Source organism: Bubalus bubalis, chromosome 12 (genome assembly GCF_019923935.1).
Source record: "Bubalus bubalis isolate 160015118507 breed Murrah chromosome 12, NDDB_SH_1, whole genome shotgun sequence".
Classification (NCBI taxonomy): Eukaryota; Metazoa; Chordata; class Mammalia; order Artiodactyla; family Bovidae; genus Bubalus; species Bubalus bubalis.
The window spans coordinates 70,709,328-70,732,284 of NC_059168.1; the positions used below are offsets into that span (position 1 = coordinate 70,709,328).

Sequence of the window (22,957 nt, forward strand, 5' to 3'; positions counted from 1 at the left end):
CAATATATTTTATTTTTAGAATTTCCATTTGGTTCTTAGTTTTTTAATAAATCTGCCCTTATTAAAAAATACTACCTTTTTCTTGTCTCATGTTTTAAGTGCCTTTTGTCTTTAATCTTTTGAAATCTACTTGTCTGTAGTCTGTCTTCAGTACTATTACATAAAATGGGGCTCTAATCCTATCATGTGTTTCCTGTCATATATTGCATCTACTAATTCTCACTGGGATTGTCTCTTCATTTTTTCCCCCTAATTAAAAGACTTGCTAGCTGCTACAACCCCACTGTAGTTAATTTTTCTTTCCTTTTTTTGGCTGCGCTGCGTCTGCGTGTCTTGCCACGTGCAGGCTCTCTCCAGTTGCGGCGAGCGGGGGCTACTCTCTTTTGTGATGCGGAGCTCCGCACTGCAGTGGCTTCTCTAGTAGAGCATGGGCTCTAAGCACGTGGGCTTCAGTAGCTGTGGTGTGGGTGTCCTGCGGCGTGTGGAATATTCCCGGACCGGGGATTGAACCCCTCCCCTACATTGACAGGCAGCTTCTTATCCACTGTACCACCAGATGAGTCCTATAGTAAATTTTTAAAGCTTACGAGCTAGAGATGGCTGAATTCTTCAGACCAACTGGAAGCACAAAAACTTACGGTGCCATCATAGCCTTGTGATGCTAATATGTATCCCTGTTTTTCTAGATCACATTTGATCTTCTATCACATTTATTTGCAGTTCAGGCCAATTTTCAGCTAGAATCATCTATTTTGTATTTTGGGGTTATTCTTCTACTCTGGAAACCAGTATTCATTTTGATGAATGTTCCATTATGGAATGAAACCATAACTCTGGGTCAATTAACACTTTCTGAGTCTTGAGTTTCTCTTCTGTTTAAAAAAAGGGAGGGGGATGATCAAAGGCATATGGAAGCTTAATTGTGCACCATTTGTCTGTTGTAGTGTAAACGTTGTATGTCAACTTTTATTGGCATTATTTTTCTTGTACCAATCTTTTCCCAGTAGCATTCAGCCCCAAATCAAATACTGCCTGATACTATAACTATTATAACAATATAATCATATTAATTCCTTGTCCTTGCCATAGTGTCCCCCCTAATCTGATGATATCTGGCTCAAACATCCTCATTTTCCGGAAAACATCTTTCTTGTTGTCCTATATACACACCATACTCATTCATCTCTCTACTTAAATGGAGTTTTCCAGTCTCCATGACCCCATTCTTTTCAGCCTCTAACCAAAGCATCTCTTCATCCTTCAGAACTCAAATTTCCATGTTCTTTATGAAGGCTTTTGACCAAGTGTAATCCACATTAATCTTTTCTGATGCTGGGTTCAATTCCTGGGTTGGGAAGATCCCCTGGAGAAGGAAATGGCAACCCACTCCAGTATTCTTGCCTGGGAAATTCCATGGACCGACGAGCCTGGCAGGCTTCAGTCCACGAGGTTGCAAAGAGTCAGACATGACTGAGGGACTAACGCTTTTCTTTCAACCTTTTTTGAATGAAAAAGCTCCATGGAAAGTATCATGGAGTGTTGCTTTCTTAAGATTTGGTGACTTTGCTCCTGGTGTGGCCATGGTTGTCTTCCTAACTAGACTGAACATTTTCCTGGGGGAAAAGGGAATGTTCCAGTGTATATATACTACCACCAGGTTCAAGTAAGTGCTCTCATGTATTTTTAAATTTTGGCTTTTTAGCATATATTTGGTGGGAATGTGGGTGGGTTTGTAGTTGAGTCCCTCCAGAGGGGGTTTCCTTTTATTTCTCCAAAGTGTTCCTTGGTTCCCCATGTGGGACCACATCTTTCATAAATTTTTCAGACTGGGGGCTCCTGGATTACTCAGGTAGTATAAATTTCAATCCCAATCCAAGTGAGGGTAGACTTGTGAGTTTCATGGTTCTTTGAAGTAGGAACTACTGAAATGGAAACTTAGGGAATTAAAAACAAATTGAATTATTCAACCTCATGGGTTATCTTGGTTGTTATGCTGTGTTAAGCCAAGAACACAAGCTGGGATGTGGTCGTTCTTTAGGGTGTGTGATTATTTAGTCATTGTTTTTTGTCCACAGGAAGAAGTGGGGGCAGGTATGCCGTTTCCTCTTGTTCAGAAGCAGAAATTGAAACTAGAAAACTGGGACTGGGAGGTCCTCTGGAGAGACTATTCATTTTTGCCAAAGAGAAACAAGATGATGAACCTCCGTGAGTGGAAGGCAAGTAGTCTTCATCCACACATTACTCCCAAGTCCCCAAACCCGTCTGTGAACCTAAGTCCCCAGTAATCTAGACCTGAGCTCAACTCTTCATAGAAGAGCAAATGACCCAGCTTCATGTGTGCAGTGTTTTAGAGGAACAGAAAACTTTTATACAGCTTCTGTTTTTTTAAGCAAGACTGGGAGACAGGCAAAATAAATACTCTTATTTCCATTTTTCCATTGTATAGATGAAATGTCTGAGAAACTGGGACTCAGGTTGGTAATGGGGTTTGATGAAAGCCACACATTCAGATGATATATCATATTCTTTGAAATCTCAAGCTTTGGGATCAGAAAGATACATAGATCCTGATTTAATGGACTTTTGCTTGTTTTTTATGGAGGTGAAGTTCCCATGACATACCATTAGCCATTTTAAAATGAGCAGTTCAGTGGCATTCAGTGCATTGACAATGTTGTGCAATCACTAGCTCTGTCTTCAGAGTTTTTTATTATCCCCTCCCTAGGTTTTTGTGCCAAATAAAAGAGCTTATCTGTGTAAGAATTCAGCTGAGGGGCTTGTCCCTGGTAGGGGCTGAATGAAGGGAGGCTGTGTTAACAGACTCTGTCTAGCTCTCTCATAAACTTGGTACTGTAGAAAGAGGGATTCTTTCCTAAATGTAGCACCTCGAGAAAGGTTGAGGATATATGAAGTGTTCATGTCCCAATCCTTTTGTAAAATGACATTTCAAAATTGCTCTCTTCTGGGAAACCTTTCCCAAGGAACTCCTATTCTCAAGAGCAGACACATTAACCTACAGCTGCCCCAGGACTGAGTCACACAGTCACAGAGCATCTTGTCTTCTGAAAAGAGTGCATCTCTGGGCCGGGCCGGGACATGTGCAACCTTGGAGGCACTACAGTGTTCTGCCTTGCCCTGAGCACAGAAATGTGCGTAACAGATATGTGTTGGATGTACCCAGTGGTGGCCGGCAAGCCCCCAGATTCCAGCCATGGTGACTGGCATTTCCCCCACATTTGAAATAGGGTTTTGGTGATGGAAGACAGGCTTGTAGGGTGACGGTCTGGGCTCGGTTGGCCATCCCTTGGGCAGTTCTGGTTGAGATGAAAGTTTCTAGTTCCCACACCTGCAGCACGCAAGAGGTGAAAGGTGAATGCTTCAAGCAGGCAAACTCAAGAATGGAACAGCTTTGGCCTTTATTTAAATGCACCAATTCCAGGAGGATAGGTCCCAGGCCCCAGGAAGTCATGACTATCCATTTGGCCTCCTGTGCCCCAGCTTTGGAGTAGCCTCTGTAGTGGGCAAATGGGGGCCGAGGTGGAGGGCTGGGGAGTTCAGGATGAGAGCCTATACAAGGCTGGCAGGCCTAGAAGCTCATGGTGTTCAGACTTAGGGGAGAGTTTTCCTTCTGGTGGCCTCTTAGGGCTCTCCAGGTCATCACCGCACCAATACCAACCACCAGGCCGCCTCCTGCTGCCACCGGCACAGCCCAGGAGAGCACTGGGGGTTCTGTGTCAGCCTGGTCTTGGAGCAGCTGACTGTTCCTCAGGGTGCGGAGATAGGGGTTCTCCTGTGGAGGAGGAGAAAGTTCTGGGTCAGGGGCCGGAAAACCATCCATCTGAGGCTTGTGTGGTCTCTATCCCAGTGATGGAGCAATGGCCTTGTTTCTACAGCCCATCTCTTATTTGTAAAGCTTCTTCATCCACACTCAGCCCACACCCCTTGGATGAGGAAGGGTATCCAAAGTGGATACGCTTTTGGTTTGGTTTTGGTTTCTCACCAGTACCTCCTTTCCTGTCAACTCAGTTTTGAATGATCAGGAACTGATAGGTGACCCATGGAAGGGAGACCTGGGGTGCTGGCAGAGCCCCTACCTCTGTTTCCCCTAGGCCTCCACTGGACAGCTACTCGCGCTGTCCAGGGGTGTGTGTGAATGGGGAAGGTTGGGGTGGAAGGACAGCTGGTTCTGTAGTAGACTAAGCACCCCAAATGCAAAGGGCCTGCCTCCCTGGATCCGTTCTGTTCCCCCAGTGAAGGCTGATGGCATGCTGGCATGTGCTGGGAGCTCGGAGAGTGCCTGAGGGTTGAGATGTGATGTCGTTCGTGGTCCAGTTGGGAGATGAGAGGTGTTTAGAAATAATCACATCACCACAGGGCCTGGGTCAGGGCTTGTGAGAGGTATGCAGAGAAAAGACACCAACACTGGAGTGCATCTGGGGTGGGAGTGTAGAGCAGATAGGGTGAACAACAGCAGAGAAGGGGCAACACCTGGGCCTTGTAGGATATGAACATTTTCCACAGCGGAAATGGGGAATGACCCTCCAGGGGGAGCAGATGGCCGAAGTGGAAGCACAGATGGGGGCCATCGTGGGTCTTGTTTGGGAAGCAGCTCCATTTTCCAGGAGCGGAGTCGTGTGTCTAAGGTGATACAGGGAGGTGGGCCTCCAGTCTGGACTCTCTTCGGTGGGACATAGGGACCAGGGAAAGGTTTCAAGTAGTCTTGACAAGACTGGAATTCCTTCCAGGTATGCCACTCTGTGTCTGGCAATGATTACAGGATGGGCAGAGAAGGCAGACAAGAGCCAGGGAGGCAAGGTGGGGGGCTTTGTCAGTGGTCTGAGGGAGGGTGTCTGGGCCTGGACACTGGGAGTGCTAGAAAGCCAGAAAGATGATGCAGGTACCCAGCACAGACATGATGTCTTATTTCTCTGCCTTGCAGCCCCCAGTATCAGGAGCATGCCTGGCACGGGAGGGCTCCTTGGTGCACGTTTAAGGCAGAGGATGCCTCAGACCCTCTGGGATCGTGGTGGGTAATGAGGGTCTGGCCAGTGTTTGCTCATCTGCCTCCCCTGGGCCTCTTCCTGCTTCGGCAAGCCTGTGCTTTCTCCTTTGCCTCACTCCCGGCTCCCTCCTCATTTCTCAGGAGGACCTGAGAAATGTCAGGGGCAGCCAGGGGAGGTAAGATTTGAGAAGGGTGGCCATGAATGACCGTGTCCGATGGTAGAGCCTCCCAGGGGACTTTGGTGCCTCCAGGTGGCCAGGGCCCTCCTCCCCCAGGTCAGACACCTGTTGCATACCAGAGAGGCGGGACCTTACTCACAGCAGAGGGGCACTTGAGCTTGGTTCGGCTGTAGGTGAAGTTGTTGGAGGTGGTCTTATGGCCCACAGGTTCTAGCTGAAGAGAGAAAAGGAAACCTTGATTTCCTCCAAGGCTGAGCCCCAACCGCTGTTGAAGGGAAGAGTATCTCACACCAGGTTCGTCCCTTTTGCTGAAACCAGCAAAGGGGCAAGACCCACGGCCGACACTTGCCACCCTGAGGCCAGAGCTGGACCTGACTTATGACTCAGAGATTGGCAAATCACAGTCCATCAGAGCAGAGGGACCCCTAGACTATATCTGGGATTTACTGTGAAGGACACTGAAACCCAGGGGAGTCTGATCCATTCAGAGGCCTCAGCAAATGATGAGTCAGGGTGGGGGGGCACAGGGCTCAGGACCTCCATCTCCTGTATCCCTGGGGGTGGCTGTGAATGCAGATACTCTGCATTTTCAACTTTACAAAATGGTGATGAGCATATTTCCCAACTTCTCGAAGTGTCTGGGGATAATCAATTTCAAGAACACTTTGAAAATGCACTGGTTACCATGACATCATTACTATGCTTGACTTGTTGATCCTTAAGAAATTGGAGCTTTCTTGCTTGAGCTACTTTTGTGTTTTTTGTGTTTTTTTTTAATTTTATTTTTAAACTTTACATAATTGTATTAGTTTTGCCAAACATCAAAATGAATCCGCCACAGGTATACATGTGTTCCCCATCCTGAACCCTCCTCCCTCCTCCCTCCCCATACCAACCCTCTGGGTCGTCCCAGTGCACCAGCCCCAAGCATCCAGTATCGTGCATCGAACCTGGACTGGCAACTCGTTTCATACATGATATTTTACATGTTTCAATGCCATTCTCCCAAATCTTCCCACCCTCTCCCTCTCCCACAGAGTCCATAAGACTGTTCTATACATCAGTGTCTCTTTTGCTGTCTCGTACACAGGGTTATTGTTACCATCTTTCTAAATTCCATATATATGTGTTAGTATACTGTATCGGTGTTTTTCTTTCTGGCTTACTTCACTCTGTATAATAGGCTCCAGTTTCATCCACCTCATTAGAACTGATTCAGATGAAAAGGTTTACTTGAAACCTCCTGGGGAGCAATTATGGCTCATGTTTAGCTTAATGCATTTGATCCTGGGACCTTCTGAGAATGAGCTGGAGGCTGCTGTAACCTCTTCCCCAGCTTCTTTAGCCAGTACCCTGTCCTGTGACACGTGGCCTGCACCAAGGAGATGGATCCCTGGCACTCACCTATCCAGACTCCATCCTGAATGTCTGGCCTCCACCCATCCCGTGATCTGCTCCCTGCCTGTCCCTGACCTCATCAGCTCCTGACACCCAGGCACTGCCCAGGAGGGAAGTGAAAGTCCACTATGCCAGCTAATGACCACACCTGGCTCAGGACCTTGCTTTTTGGTGTCTTAAAGCCTTTTTGTACCTGTTTGTTAGTAACAATTAGAGGAGAACAAGGTGCTCTGGTCCTGGGAGAGATGCTGCTGTGAATGGACAGAGCACAGTGGGCTCATGGGCTGGGGTCCTGGCTCTGCTAATACTACTGTGTGGGGCTAGGCGGGCTCCAGAACTGCCCCAGGGTTAGGGGTGGGGCATTAAACTGTGACCGGACAGCTCCACATCTGGTGTTGTGAGCATCAAGTGAGAAGATGAAACACGTGTGAGCAGGAGGTGGCTTACATAGGTAACATAGCATTATTTCTATTGTAACAGAACCACCTAGAGACAGAACAGATGCCACAGATCAGGTTGGCTGACTCCCAGTGATATTCCAGGAACCCAGGAACTAACTGGTGTAGAGGAAGGTAATAATCATATGGTTTTGATGATTGTATCTGTTTCTACTGATTCCTTCAGCTTGGTACACAATCTACTCTATCCTCTATCTCCCAGGTTGAAGCCCCTCCCACCTCTCCACCAGCTGCCTTCACCTTTTTTTTTTTTTTTTGGACTGCCTTCACTCTTATTCCCCATAGTTTTAGAAGAGTTGTTTTTAGCCCCTGTTGCACTTTCCAACAAAGGAACATCTAGTCAAAGCTTTGGTTTTTCTAGTAGTCATGTATGGATGTGAGAGTTGGACTATAAAGAAAGCTGAGCACCGAAGAATTGATGCTTTTGAACTGTGGTGTTGGAGAAGACTCTTGAGAGTCCCCTGGACTGCAAGGAGATCCAACCAGTCCATCCTAAAGGAAATCAATCCTGAATATACATTGGAAGGACTGATGCTGAAGCTGAAACTCCAATACTTTGGCCATCTGATGTGAAGAACTGACTCATTGGAAAAGACCCTGATGCTGGGAATGATTGAAGGTGGGAGGAGAAGGGGATGACAGAGGATGAGATGGTTGGATAACATCATGGACTCAATGGATATGAGTTTGAGTAAGCTCCAGGAGTTGGTGATAGACAGGGAAGCCTAGTGTGCTGCAGCCCATGGGGTCGCAAAGAGTCAGACATGACTGAGTGACTGAACTGAACTGTACTTCCTACTCTCCCATTCTCTCTCTCTCTATCACTTGACTCAAGCTCTGGTCAAGGTCACCAGTGATCTCCATACTTCTGGATTCAACGCTCACTTTCTTTTTTGTCTTGCTTGACTTTTCAGCAGAATTTGTCAAAGTTGATGCTTCCTTTTCAAAACACTTCTCTTGGATCCCAAGACACAGCACTGTTATTTCCCTGCCCCCTCCTCCTCCTGTCCTTCTCATCTGTTGCTAGACCAAAAGTTGGAAGAAAGTCCCAGGGTTTGGTGGTTGGCCCTATGCTTTTTTTCACCTAATCTTTCTCTAGTTGCTCTCAGTCAATCCTGTGGCCTTGAATGGCACTTCTAGGCTAATCATCCCCACATTCTCTCCGCACCCACCCTGCCAAATCTCCATTGCTGACTCCCTGAACTCCAGAATCATACATTTAACACCTTACCTGATTCCTTCAGGTGGACTTCTGGAAGGCAGCTCACACTGACCATATCCAAAATAAGAACTTTTGATTTTCCCCCACCAACTGTATTTCTCTCTATGCACCTCAACTGTCCACCCAGATTCCTTGACCCCAGACTGAAGAGTCATCCCTTATTCCTCTTCTACCTCATCCACCAGCCAGTACAAACCACATCCCAGATCCAATGACTTCCCCTCTCCACTGCCATCCCCTGGTCTCTGCCACCTTCACCTTCCACCTGGACTTTCAGCAGCTTCCTAATGGTCAAGTTCCTCTCTTGCTTCTCTCCTAGCTGTCTCTATGCAGCAGCCAGAGGGCAAACCAGGTCACATGGCTCCCCTGTCGAAAGCCATCCAAGGACCCAGCCCTTGCTCTTGTCCACCTCTCTGACCTTGCTCCCTTCCCTCCAGCCACACTGGCCTTTACACGCCTCACACACTTCAAGCTCATTCCTGACTCCTGGCCCACACAGGTCCAGTTTCCTCTGCCTGGAACACCCCGGCCTGAGACCTCAGTGTGCCTGGCAGCCTCTTGACATTCAGTTCTCAGTTCACATGTCACTCTCCAGTGAGGCCTCCCTCTCCCCACCATTTCTCTCTGTCCCAGCACTCTGCTTTAATTTTTTAAAAGCCCTGAATGTGGTCACAAACTACCTTGTTGATTATTTTTTTAAATCTCTTTTCCCCACTAGACTGGAAGCTCTCCAAGAGTAGGGCATCTCTTTTCCCCAGCACCTGGGGCAGCCCCTATGGCATTGTGGTGCTCAGGAAATAGTGGCCTAGTGGGTGGATGGATGAACTGGAGTCACAGAGACCTGGAGCCCACAGGAAAGGGAGTTGTGTTTGCTAGAACCCACCTTTCCTAAGGACAGACACTGTGGATACAACAGTGTGGCAAAAGACAGGACTGAGACAGCATGTGTACCAGGGGGCCAGGGTGATGGTGGGGGCTCTAGCCTGCTCTGGGGACTTGGAGAAGGCTTCTTGTTGAAGCTAGCACCTGAGTGCCAGTGTTGAGGTGGGTCAGAGCTAGTCAGGGGAAGGAGGTAGAAAGGGCAGCCAGAGAGAAGGGGATGAGCAAAGGCAAACACACGGAGGCAGGAGCCAGCATGGGTGGTGCAGGAAACTTCACTTCTTGCTGGATTGCCAAGTGCAGATCACTTGGTAGGAGTGGCTGCTGGAGAGGTTAATTGGGGCCAAGACCCGGAAGGCCTGGCGTGACGGGCTAAGGAGCCTGGCCTTTCTTCCCCAGGGAGGGGCCAGCCTTGGACATTTGAGAGCAGGGGTGTGACTTGGTCATATTTCATTTATGGAGAGCAGGTGGTTGCCCTGTGGAGAGGAGATCTAAGGCAGTAATTCACAAACCCTATGCAATGATCACCTGGGGAGCATCTAAAAAGTACTGAATCTAGGTGCTACCCCAGACAAAGTCAGAATTCCTAGGGATCAGGCCCAGGCACTGTTTTCTTTCTAATTGAAGCTAACATACATATAGAAACAAATATAAAAAATGAATCACTGATAAATTATAACAAAATGAACATACCCGCATAGTCAGCATCCAGGTAAGAAACAGAATATGATCAACACTCAAAAGCTCCCTCCTGTTCTCTTCATGTCCCAATAAGACCATGTATATATTTGCTGGTTTTTGAAGTTTATATGTATAGTTGTATGTTGTTAAAGTTTTAGTCTCATTGCTGTGAGGTTATTCTATTGCATGAATGTGCTGTTTGTTTACCCATACTGGTAGACATTTGGGGGGTTTCCTGTTTGGTGGTCATGAATAGTGGTGCTATGAAAATTCTTGTCCATCTTTTGGACAAGAAACGTGTGTATACCTTTCTGTTGGGGATATACATAGAATTGTTGGGTTATAGGGAATACGTGTGTTCAGCTTTAGTAGACATACAGAGTGGTTGTAGGTATTCATTATTTTTAAGAGCCCCCAAATAACTGTACTACACAGCCAGAGCTGTTTTAATGGCTGTAAGCCTTGGAGATAGGGACACCAATTAGGAGGCTAGCATTGTTTTCTGTTTCGTGGTAGGGGAGATGCCCAGGGAGATGTCAGTGTTAGAAGAGAGTAAGATTTCCACAGAAGAGGGAGCAGGCAGCAGTGGAGGAATAGTTATCAGAAAAGAGGCGGCAAGACTGTTTGTAAGAAGACAAAAGAAAATGGAAGAGAAAAACATGCCCTAGTGCTGTTGGAGTTTCTGGCTTTGCAAAAGTCTCTGAAAAAGGAGGCAAAAACTGTTGCCAGAGGAGGGGCATGAGATGGAACAGTTTCAAGAGTGTCTTTTGCCACAGTGGGGCACCTGGGGTATCAGCCAAAGCCTGCAGACACTATGTCATAGGCCTGTAATTATGAGACATGAATTCACCGGTTACACATGTGCTTATCAGGCTGGTGCTGTACAGGATGCCTGGTGATTAGACCTGAGTTCTAATCCTTGTTCGGCCACTTGCTGTTTGACCCCTTGCAAATTGTTCCATGTCTCTGTATTTTAGTTACAGAACATTCTGGCTCTATGACCTACCTCTAAGATCCTCTCCAGCCCTATTGTTTGTCACTTATTTTATGTCACTTTAGGGGTGAAATTCCAGGAAGAAGATGACCTGAGAAGTTGGCATGATGCTGTAGGTTTATATCTGAGATACTTTTGGAGGAAAACACTGGACTATGTAATTATTCCCACAAATCATATAGCACAGGTAACATATAGTTTTAGGTTTGTTTTGCTTTGTGTTTGCTGCTGTTTTTTAAATTTGGGGTATGGCTGGGGAGCTATGAACAGTCTTGTAGTAGCAATAATATGGCTCCATGCAGCATTTACCTTTTGTTTTCAGATCTAAATCCCTTCCAGTTGCTTTTATGAAACAGAAGCATTTAATGGGAAGACCTACTGAGCTGCTTTGGAAGAGAAAGGCCAGAACTACATTAAATCATGCAGAATGAGACAGGTGGGTCCTGTACTGCTCAAGTCATCAATATGGCCATCGGTCCCAGGAGACTCAGAGGGTCCTGGCACTGAGAAGTCTCCAAATACCCCCAGGTAGGAAAACCATACCCTGACGGGGACACTGGGAGGGCAAAGCTAAGGGCTTAGCATTCCCGTCCCTCCTTGGAATCCGTGGATTTCCCCAGGGTTGCAGGGGTAGAAAGGAAACCATGCAGAGATATCCAGCCTTTACTGGGGCGGGGGGTGGGGGGTGGTTAAAAGCATGAAGTTGACAACTGGACTTCAAAGCAAAAAATCATCAAGAGAAACATAACTGCTCCCAGGGATTATATTGTTTTAACTTTGATTTTAAAAAACCACTGTGGAAGTAGGGTTGGGAGCAAACTCAAAGTGTTCTAATTGCAATTCCCGGTCCTGGATGGACAGAGATGACAGAAGTTCCAGGAGTGGGCAGACTGTGATGTCAACAGGAGGAAAACACCAGGAAAACACAAGCAGAGAGAGGTTGAGCCTGCAATTAAGTAGGCCAAGGAGAAAACCTCCTTACATGCTGTTTTGAGAGGAGGAGGTGGAGGTGGTGTAGCTAAGGAGAAAGTCAATATTGTGAGTCAGCCGAGAAAGATACTGGCCACGCTGGTGGAGCTGGCAGGCGTGTGGATGGTTTAGTCACCATGGGAGAAAGGAGAGAACATGCAGGTTGGGGTGGGGATTGGGTTACCCGCTGAGCCTAGATCAAAAGAAGCCAGTGGACTGGAAAGGCATTTCATTTGCTCTGCACAAGAGGATATAGCGCTCAGGGTTACTTGTCAAGCTCTGTGCAAACATAGCTGACTGTCCAGTCATGAGTGGCCAGCTGAAAAGGGTAGAGCAGGCATAGGGCTGTGGCCCCTGGGCTGTACCTTCATTTCGTAAGGTCTCCTTTTCTCCCCACCAGAAAGGACTAGACTAGGTGGCAGCCTGGGAAAACTGGCTGAGTGGCTCTTTTTAGTGTTTAAACAAATAATAGTAGGGAGTGTGGGGATTATTGTGCTGGGTGCGGTACACACATTATCTCTAAGACCTGTGTCACTTCTGTTGTTTTTGTAGATACTGATATGGATGGCCAGTGTGTACACAGTTGCTCAGTCATGTCCGACGCTTTGTGATCTCATGGACTGTAGCCTGCCAAGCTCCTCTGTCCATGGAATTTTCTGAGCAAGAATACTAGACTGGGTTGCCATTTCCTACTTCAGGGGATCTTCCTGACCCAGGGTTCGAACCCGGGTCTCCTGCGTTGGCAGGCCGATTCTTTACCACCCACACTACCTGGGAAGCCCACAAATGGCCAGAGTGGGCTCAATGGCCCAAGATCACACAGTAAAGGGTTGATGCTGGTATTTTCATCTAGTCTATCTGATGACAAAGTTATACCCTGGGAAATTACAGAAAGAATAGAATCTGTCAGGACAAATACGTGAGCTGCCATATTGAACTCTGGGGAGAAAGGAGCCATATCAACCAATAGGTTTTTCTTTGTGGGAAAGAGCGTCCTTGGGGGTACCCTTGACCCGAGCCCACTTGACCCTTAGGTACTGACCATGTTATTCCAGAGAGCGATGGCCATCTCTGCGTGCCCACGTTCTGAGAAGTGGAAACAGTCCTCAGAGAAGAAGGTGAGGTCAGTGCCCCCTCTCTGTGACCAAAGGAAGGGGATTATCTTCCTGAGGTGAGAGCACTGCTACCTGCCCAACCCCTCTGCCCCAGGCAGTGGCACCCTGGGCATTCCACCTTCCATCCTTTCATTTCTGCTGCCAATTGGCTCAGATATTGATGGAGAAACTAGTTTTGGAATTTTTATTTTTAAAAAATATGTAGCAACCAAATTGTTTGTTGTGGCTAAGTTGTGTCTGACTCATCTGGGACCCCATGGGTTGTAGCCCACTAGGGCCCTCTGCGCATGGGATTTCCCAGGCAAGAATACTGGAGTGGGCTGCCATTTCCTCCTTCAGGGGCTCTCTCTGACCCAGGGATTGAACGCAGGTCTCCCGGATTCATAGCCACCTACAGTCCATCCCTTTTCCTTCAGCATCCCTGCCCTAATAGTTGAAAAGAATATTTTGGGGAAGCTTTCATTTTATTCCAACCTGGCAAATATCAGGGCCATACCTGGGGAGCTCGGTTACTGTTATTTTTCACATTTTCTTTCCAACTACATCTAAGTTCAAGTAATACTCAAAAGGGGGGAAGGAGCAAAAGCAGAAACAGCAGCTCCTTGGGAGCACTCCTGGAGAAAGATCGTCCAAAAAAGCCCATGTGGAAAAGGAAATACATTCCCCAAGATAACGGCCACTATACATGTGCCTCCCAGCTGCTCACCTTGTTCAGGGGGACAAGAGTGTTTTGGAAGAAAGGCTGTACGACCACGGCGAAGTCCTCACGCTGCAGGTACTGGTAGGAGAGTGTCGACAGGGCACTCTAGGGATGGGGAGGGAGGCTGCTCAGTCCCACAGCAAGGCTGGACAGACGGGCTGTCCCTGAGGCCTCTAGTGGGTCGTGTCAGGGCCAGGAGGCCCAGAGGAGCTGCTCTACTGCACAAGCATCCACCTAGGCTGCACCAGGCACGGACACCACCCTGCTCTCACTGCATGAAGAAGTGGATTAGAGCATGGGACTCCCGTCCAAATGGGGAACTTTTCAACACCAGCTCCTCAAAATGCCTTAGACCTTAGCATGAGTATCCACAGTCTTGGCATTGTTTAAGTGCCCAAAGGTGGACTACAGTTTTAGTGCCCAAAGGGATAGACCAGCTGTGCTCACCCTCAAGGAGCTGGTTATCCATCTGTGAGATGTAAAAGTCAAAATCATGTATGGCTTTAGGGTCAGTGAAGTTGCCAGCAGGGAACTTAGTCAAGGGAAGCTTCTCAGAGAGGTAAGATGACAAAGTTCTGAGTGTGACATGGATGTGCTGCAGAAAGTCCCAGGCGGGCAGGTCCAGGGAGGGGACAGCAAGAGCAGAGACAGACATGAGAAAGTAAGGAGGGAGGGAGCCCAAGAGCAGTGAGCACAGCCCCTCTCCCCTCTGGGTGGGGTTGGGGTGGGAGGTGAAGGGGTGATGCCTCCTCTGAGAGTTGAGAGGAGGGGTTTCTTCCAGCTTCCCTTCTGAGTTCTCACTCCCCTCCCCTGATGTTGGTTTACCTGGACACACATTTCAGGGGCTGTGATCTGCCTTTAGGAAGTGGCCTTGCTCACAGCAGAACCCTGCCAAACACCCGATTTCCCAATCCTTGCTTCGGGAGTAAAGAGGAGAGTGGGGAGGGAAAAGGGGCACAGGGTCACCTGGAAGTCCCAGTTCACCGTCTTCAATTCTTGCATCTCTGGCAAGTTCTCCTGGGAGCCTTGCAGGCAGGTGCAGTTGCTCCTGTGTGGTGAGGAGTCCTGAGGCTCAGGGCCCCTGGGAGGCTACTCCCACCCCCTTCCATACACACAGGTGCCCCCACAACACAGACTTGCTGCCTCTTGGGCCCGGGTCAGAGAAGCATGATTCAGGGACGTGCGATCCAGCAGGTGCTTATTAGGAGAGAAGGCAGAAGGGCTGGCAACAGTGCCGGGGGCTCCTGCGGACAGGCCGTCCATTTCCTTGGCTGCCTGACTATTTCCTTCCCTAGCCTGTGGCTCCTGGAGCTTCTCCAGGGGGGCTGGGGTTTTGGGAAGACTCCCAAAGGGGCCCAGCCTTTCTTCTTCATGTTCCCGAGGCCTCCCTTCTCTACCTTCAGCTGCTGAGGACTCTCCTGCAGGAAGATGCTCTTGGGTGGCACTGGCTGCTCCAGGCGGGGACCAGGTTCCAGGCAAGAGTGGAACCAGCTGGTCACCTTCCCAGCAAATCCATTTGACTCCACATAAGGCTTCTTAGCCACCCTGTAGAATCTCCTTCCCCACAAAAACCGTCACAGGAACTCTGGGCAACCCTCTGGCCTTAAAGAGGGCAACTTCCTGCAGGGTCAGAGCTGAGCTTTAACAAATTCCAGGCCAACAGAGATTCTTGCATGACATAACTTAGCTCTAAGCCTGGCTTTCAAGGCCAGTCCTAAGAAGCACATTATAGCTGCTATTTCCTGAGTGCCTCCCCAAGAGGGACCATGCACTTTACATGTGTTTCCCCTAGATGTCACCTCTACTTCCCCAGGAGATTTTTACATGTGAGTAACAGGCCCAGAGAGGTGGTGTGGTTTGTACAAGGTCCCACAGCTTCTAAACGGCAGCGCCAGGATGTGAGGCCCAGTAGAGCTGTCTCGAAAGCTTGTTGGCTCATGCCACCTCTCAAACAGGGAACAACTTGCTGAAGTTGGGGTTTGGCACCACAGAAATTCTGGAGCCCTCACTCCAGAAAGGCAAAGTGAGGTCCAGAGAACTGAAGCAACTTGTATACAATAGGCATTCAATAAGGTAGCAACACTTTAGAATGGTTTCCCAAGCCCCTGGCTAATTGTTGATGTTTGCCCCTTGGACAGGATTGTCCAGCTCTGCCAGTCTCGGTCTCACCCGCTGGCATCTGAGCCCCATTTTCCCTAGGTGCCCTTGCCTCAGGACCACGTCCGTCTACTTACTGGGCTGGCAGTGGCATGACACATTTTCCATCCTGACCCTGGTGCAGGTCAGCCAGCTCCATGACCTCTACCACATTGATGAAAGCCCGTGGAAGCTGGGGAGAGCAGAGGGGGTGGGCTTCAGTAGTCCCCAAGCACTTGGGGAGCAGAGCTTACTGCTGGAAAGAACTTGGGGGATCGTCTACAGTCTACTCCCCCCTCCCCAGTTTTACCAATAAACTGAGGCCGAGAGAGGGAACGTGCCTTATATTATCTTGTGGAATGGTCTTTATTGGCCCTACATTAGAGATTAGGAAACTGAGACATAGTCAACTTGCCCAAAGTCACATGGCTAGGAAGCCACAGTGCCTGGCTACAAGTCAGGCCAGCTGGCTCCAGAAGCAGGCTCTTTGGCACCCAACCAAGGCAGTCAGATCCAGTTAGACTCCACCTCACAGAGAAGCTTGGCAGCTGCCTCCCTCCCATCCCATCCATCCGGGTACCTGCTCCTGGGGGACTTGGCAGTGTGCATCTCACTGAACACAAGTCTTCTAGCTGCGCTCAGGGAGCGACCCCTGGTGAGCCAGCAGACAGCCTGGTTGCTGGCAGGAAATAGGACCCGAGAACATGCCACTGTGCCTCCCTACCTGCTCGTAGAGGATGTCCAGGGCCTGCCGGATGTACTTAACATACTCCTCAGCAGAGCGGGCCTCCTGTGAAGAAGGAAGGGGCTCTGCTCAGCTCCTGGGAGGAGGGGGAGAAGTTGGCCTGATGCCCAGCACAGGAAGGTCCTGCACCAGATGGGAAGCCCAACCCTTGTTGCTGATGGACACAGTCTCTGGTAAGAAGTCACTCCTTGGGGACTTCTCTGGTAGTCAGTGGATGCCAATGCAGGGAATGTGGATTTGATTTCTGGTTGGGGAACTAAGCCCACATGCTGCAACTAGAAAGAAACCCGTGCCTGACAACTATAGAGCCTGCATGCTGCAATCAGAGAAGCTTGCAATGAAGAGCCTACATACCATGACAAGGACCCAGCAAGGCCGAAAAAAAGAAAAAGAAAAGTCATCCCTTGATGCCTACTAGGTACCATCAATGGCTCCCACACCCCACCTCCATGGTATCTCTAACCCAGATCCTGACAGTGCTGGCCCCCCTGCCACTGCCTCCCCATCATGTCTACCCTTATAACTCAGCTTGTGGGACTCCTCTCCTGGCCCCTCTCCCAAATGCAGGCTGATTTAGCCCCTTCCAAAAACATGGCCTGAATCCTGGTGGTGGCCCCAAGTCATCTGCACAAAACGTTGCTCTCAGGAAAGTAAACCTGACTTTGCATGAAGACAGGTCTTCTGGGGTCCCTTCTGGCTCCCTGGACCCCATGGAGTGCAGGGCACAATGACATTTAAAATCCCATAGGGTTGGATCGCTTCTGCCTCTAGGCTGGGCAGTGAGGAAGAGAGGTCCCTGTGTGGGGGAGGCTGGTTCTCATCTAGAATTTGGGGACTGTCTCTCTGAGCCACAAGGAATGATAAATGCCTTCTCCCTGCTGCCTGTGACTGTCAAACATTCTAGCACAACCTCTGAGTTATGGCAGCTGCTTTTTTTTTTTTTTTCTTCCTGGCCAAATAAAATATAGCACATCCTCAACTTAGAACAAGATGAATTCCAAAAGTTATTACCTCCCAAAGTTTGTACGTCTGGATGTATTTCCCCATAGAAACAAGGTTGGGAGTGGGTTGGGTTCACAGGCTGGCTGAAGGTGATGAACACATTTTTGTCCCTGAAGGGCAGTGAGCCATGGATCAGGATTGGTTCAGTTGTATCAACCATATTTATGACATTGTTTCAGCCTCCCCCTGCAACCTCCCCACCCTGAAGAAACACCAAAAAAATGGGCAGAGACTCCAGACAGGTGAGGGGGCTCCCTGGTTATCCACTGGCTACCAGAGAACAGTATTTAAGGGTGCAAGAGAGACCACCTCAGCAGTGCCTGAGAGTGGGGACGTCCAGACACATCTGGAATCAAGGAACCAACGCAGCAGCCACTCAGTAGTGGGGACGGCTGGCATGTGTGAGCTGGGTTGTCTGGGCAGACTCAGGAGCCTGGGAGGGCTGGCCTGGGTGCCTCCCATGGGGGACATCCCAGCCTGGGTACAGACAGTGGCCTTGACCATCAGATCTATCTCCCAGGGGGCCAGTCAGGGGCCTACCTCATTGTCACAGTAATGGCACAAGTCGTTGCTCCCAATGAAGAGTGTGATCAGCTTCCAGTCTTTCTGTAGGTTGATTTCCTGAGGGGACAGAAGAGCCCACTTAGGCCTTGGTGGGGGGCGGGGGGCACATGCATGTGCTAGACACCCCTTCCCCCCAGTGCCTTTCATCCTCTGTATCACAGTGGAGAGAAGAAGTCAAGTGGAGCTCCCTCGCCCTCACTTTGGTGCTGGGCAAGGATGTGTGTGTGTGTGTGTGCGCGCGCGCGTGTGCATGTGTCTGCCAGCTCAGTACAGAGAACTTTTTTCCCTTTGAGATCTTAAGAAAGCTGAAGTCCAGGAGGAGGTGGCTTGTATTAACATACTACTAAAGAGCCGACTCGTTGGAAAAGACCTTGATGCTGGGAAAGATTGAGAGCATGAGGAGAAGCGGGCAACAGAGGAGGAGATGGTTGGATGGCATCACCGACTCAATGGACATGAGTTTGAGCAAACTCAGGGAGACAGTGAAGGACAGGGAAGCCTCGTAGTGCTGCGGTCCGTGGGGTTGCAAAGAGTCGGACACGACTTAGCAACCAAACAACAATAAAATGTGATCCAAAGGCCTTCAAAGGAGCCCAGGGCAAAAGACACATCTAGAAGCAAGAGCCCAGAGCTGCCTGGGTCTAGGGAAGGGGACCGGTTGGACAGAGAGGTGAGGAGGGGGCTGGAGAGGCTCTAGGGAGCCTGCTTTCCACTCAGCAGCCCCATAATAGGAGTGCTGCCAGGCAGTGAATTCCGAGGCATAAACCCAGAGCATAGAAAAAAGTGCTGGTGAGGAGGTTTAGAGGGGCCGGGGAAGAGGGAAGGAGGAAGGACTGGAATGAGAAGCCTATTTTTAGAAGCCAAAGTTTACATAATAGGGTTTGGGAAGCCAGCTCTTGGGTGCAATGGAAAGCTGCCAAAGGCTGAGGCCTGCCACCTCCACCAGCCCTCTGCTCATCTCTCCTCCTGCAGCTGGCCTGGAGGGGAGGGTGCCTGGGGAAGGGGTGCAGCAGAGACGGCATCTTGGTGGCAAGACCTGCTCATCTGGTCCCTCGTAAAGACAAGCCAAGAGATTGAAGTGCAGAGGTGCAAAGGGGGCTCATTTAGGGCCACTCGCACCCACCCTAGTTAAAGACAGAGGGTGGCCAGGGGCCTGTACTCACAGGGCTGGTTTTCATTCGCTCCACGAGATCCCGGGCCTGGGCTGGCATGTCCCTGGGCAGGGGAAAAGAGGGGAACATTAGAGCTGGTTCACGAGCAAGGGCTCAAGCTGCAGGATTTGGGCCTGGCGAGGAGATGTTTCAGGAAAAAAAAATGTTATATAAAGACCTATTCCTTCAGAAGGTATTGAAAGGCTTTCAATTCTCAAGAAATCTCAACCTATGAACAATCAAAGATTTGCTGTGGGCGTTGGAGCCCCAGTTGATCCTGACCCTGCCAGGGGGCTGACACACATCTCACCACCCCCTTCTGCAGGCCTGGTCCTCTGAGGCCACTTCGGCAGCAGGAATAGTGGTGGTGGTGGGGAGGGTGGGTTGGTGGGCAGGCAGTGGGGATCTGCTCAACCTTCCCGTCAGGGACGTTCCCTTATATTTCATCCAGCTCTTTTCATTGCAGGCTGAGCCTGTTCAGTTCTTATTCGGCTGCCTGTCTTAAAAATAACCTTTTGTATATTTGAAAAAAGCCATCACCCCAAATGATCCCTCAGCTTCCTCTTTTCCAAGCTTCATGACTCCTTCAACCTTTACCTCTAAGTCCCAGTCTCTCTTCTTTTAATCCTTCTGTTTTTCTTCTCTATCATTCCTTTGGATTTCCAAACCATTCCCCATCTCCTCACTTTCCCCACTGGTAACAAAACAGGATGAGGGAGACAAATACTGACAGGGCTAGGCTAGTCCTCACTTCACCCCCTAGATGTGTGCCACGAATGCTTCTGGGTTAGAGAGAGGTGTGCCAACGGAACCCTACTCAGCAATCAAGGAGAACGAACTAGTGATACACATAACAACAGGGATGTATGTCAAAATAATTTTGCTGGGTGAAAGATGTTAGACAAGAAGAGAGTACACGGACTTCCCTGGTGGTCCAGCGGCTAAGAGTCTGTGCTCCCAACGCAGGGGACCCGGGTTCGATCCCTGGTCAGGAAACTAGATCCTGCATGCCACAACTAAGAGTTTGTATGCTGCAACTAATGATCCTGCCTGCTGCAATAAAGATCAAAGATCCCACGAGTCTCAACTAAGACCTGGTGCAGCCAAATAAGTACATAAATATTTTTTTAAAAAGGGAAAAGAGTACATCATCCATGGCTCTGTTTCTATACAATTTTAGAAAATTAAACCTAATCTATAGTGACAAGAAAGCAGGTCAGTGGTTACCTGGGTCCCAGGGAGTGAGTGGGGTAGAGACCGTAAGGGGCAGGAGGGAGGGACTGATTACAAAACAGCACAGGGAAACTTTTGGAGGTGATGGATACATTCATCATTGACTGAGGTAATGGTTTCATAGGTATATGCATATAACAAACTGATCAGATTGCACCCTTTTAATATGTGCAGTGTGAAAGTCACTCAATTGTGCCCTACTCTCTGTGACCCTATGGACTGTAGCCCATTAGGCTCCTCAATCCATGGGATTTTCCAGGCAAGAATACTGGAGTGGGTTTTTGCCATTTCTTTCTCCAGGGGATCTTCCCGACCCGGGATTGAACCCACATCTCCTGCATTGCAGGCAGACTCTTTACCGTCTGAGCCACCAGGGAACTGATACAGGGTACTTATGTCCATTACACCTCAATAAAGCAGTTATTTAAAACAGATATGTATAACAGAAGGGATACAGCAAATGGAGGCTTCCATGGAAGAAGTCATAAAAGAAGAAACTGGTGCAGAATGGGTATTTTAAATCTTTGCATGTCCACAATGAGCTGGGCATGTGGCCAAGCATACACGGTACCATTTCTGCCATGTTTCTCATTTATTCACTCAGGACCATATCTCATATGCTGTTGCTATCATGGGTATGTCAGAAAGTCATAAAGAAAGCCTGGCTTGGTTAGAGGTGACCACAGAAGTCTCCGTAATCTTTTTACAGGTTCGAGATATGAACAGGGGTATCTGTGGGTGATAAGCCCTCCAGAACACTAGTGGAAGTCAGGAATGCCCTCTTTTCCCCTCTCCCTAGCCAAGTTCTTCCCACGCTTCAGGCTCAGAGCAAGCCCTACCTACCTCCCCTAGGAGCCTTCTCTCTGAGTTTGTTTACCCACATCTCCTCCATTTCCTTTTTCAGTCTTGGTGTGCAGAGCCATGCTTTGGGAGCTATGGGACCAGGGATCCCCTTCCAGCTCTGCTACCAATTTGCTGTGGAGCTCACCCAAGTTACGGAACCCTGCTAACCTTGAATTTTTTCATCTTTATACAAAGAGGCAGGACTAGATGTTTTCTGGGGTCCCTTCTGGGTCTGTACCTGTCTGTAACTAGACTGCCCAGTTCACATTTTACACTTTTCTGTTTTCTGAGTACAAAATCATTTCAAATCATTCCAAAGTACAAAATCATTTCAGTCTGCAACATTGCCATAAACAACACTCCCCCCGCCCCCCCACCCCCGGCCAAATTATTTCCTATTGGTTAGGCTCCTTAACTAGACAGCAAGCTCTTTGTGGGCAGACAGTTCACTTTTTGATTCTTCTGTATCTTTTAGTAACCACCATGGGGCTCAGTCCTTCCCAGGTGCTCAGTGAATTCTTGCTTATTGATTGATAGAAAGAAAGTTTGATCTTAAATAAAACTTTGAAACAAAATACCCTAATGATGACCATTTTTTTTTGCATACATATTATAATAAACTAGGTGGGTTATTGGTCTCATTGAATCTTTGTGACAACCAAGAGAAGTTAGGTACTATTATTATCTCCATTTATAGATGAGGAAACTCAGGTTCAGAGATACCAAGTGACTTGCCCAAGGTCACAGAGCCAGCAATGGCTGGACATAGATAATCTAACCGGAGGTCTCATTATCCTGGTTGCTCTGCTGTGGCATTCATCTCTCTCTTTAGGTGAACTCATCCTTTTCCACACCATGCCACATGACACAGTGCAGATAAGGAAGGCTCACAGAACAGTGCTCCATTCTTGCTTACTTAAGCTGACTAACGGCTTGCTGTCCTTTCCCCTAACACGGGACCTCTGAGATCCTAAAAAGAAGCTGCATGTGTCGGCCACTTCCCCTGCCACTCTTTGTTCTCACGGAGGCACCAAGTAGCAGTGAAATAGAAAAGGCAGTTTAAGAGAAGTGAAGCAAGAAAGGGGAAGGGGGCTTGAACATCAACAGACTAAAGAACCAATTCCTGGTTAGTGAAGTCTGAGCTCTATAATGATATTCCTAAAATCATAATGATCACAATAATAATAATGGCAATACCAGCAACTAGATGTTGATATTACAGCCCCAGGCAGCCCAATTTTTCACAGAAAAATAAGTTCTTCCTGCTTATGACGCTGAGGAACTGATATCGCTTCCTGTGGCTCAGAGACTCAAACCTAGCGAGCGTGGGGCCCTCCTTACCGTGTCTGAAAGGAATGCTGCCTGTAAACAGAGTGAGTCAAGCCGGTTCTGTCTCCCTGGTGATGTGACTGCAGCAACCCTTCTACAAAGCAAAGACCCAGCACACTCCGTGCAGAAAATCAATGAACTCTGTCAGGCATTTCAACTTTAATTATCTGGATTGTTGTCAACCTCAGAAATCCAAGTGAAAACAAACAACTGCCTTGGTGTTTTAGGGGCTCTACCACCTAACTCCCTAGTGTCAAATACGGCCTTTTCAGAGTCCAGGACTAGAGGAGAGAAAGGAAGGGTGGCCCTCTGTGGGGCGTTCCTTTGCTCTGTGTTCCAGGGGTGCTGAGAGTCCCC

At 48.6% G+C, this 22,957-nt stretch overlaps 1 protein-coding gene and 1 long non-coding RNA gene across 4 annotated transcripts in view; one reads left to right on the plus strand and one right to left on the minus strand.

Moving 5' to 3' along the window:
* Window positions 1-3,397: 3,397 nt before the first annotated feature.
* The window catches only part of PLB1 (phospholipase B1), a 132,466-nt gene continuing 112,906 nt past the window's right edge, over window positions 3,398-22,957 (minus strand). For all 3 annotated transcript variants that reach the window (XM_025261323.2, XM_044926117.1, XM_044926118.1), the window contains 9 exons: window positions 19,208-19,259; window positions 18,021-18,101; window positions 16,458-16,523; window positions 15,832-15,926; window positions 14,564-14,645; window positions 13,604-13,702; window positions 12,825-12,920; window positions 5,321-5,395; window positions 3,398-3,790 (listed from right to left, as the gene is read on the minus strand). In XM_025261323.2, the coding sequence (XP_025117108.1) occupies window positions 3,587-3,790; window positions 5,321-5,395; window positions 12,825-12,920; window positions 13,604-13,702; window positions 14,564-14,645; window positions 15,832-15,926; window positions 16,458-16,523; window positions 18,021-18,101; window positions 19,208-19,259 (850 nt within the window). In that variant the 3' untranslated portion in view covers window positions 3,398-3,586. The remainder of the gene's footprint in view (window positions 3,791-5,320; window positions 5,396-12,824; window positions 12,921-13,603; window positions 13,703-14,563; window positions 14,646-15,831; window positions 15,927-16,457; window positions 16,524-18,020; window positions 18,102-19,207; window positions 19,260-22,957) is intronic.
* Window positions 7,058-12,486, plus strand: LOC112578103. The gene is made up of 4 exons (XR_003102351.2): window positions 7,058-7,151; window positions 10,879-11,000; window positions 11,136-11,341; window positions 12,335-12,486. It is a non-coding gene; the product is annotated as an uncharacterized LOC112578103 (long non-coding RNA).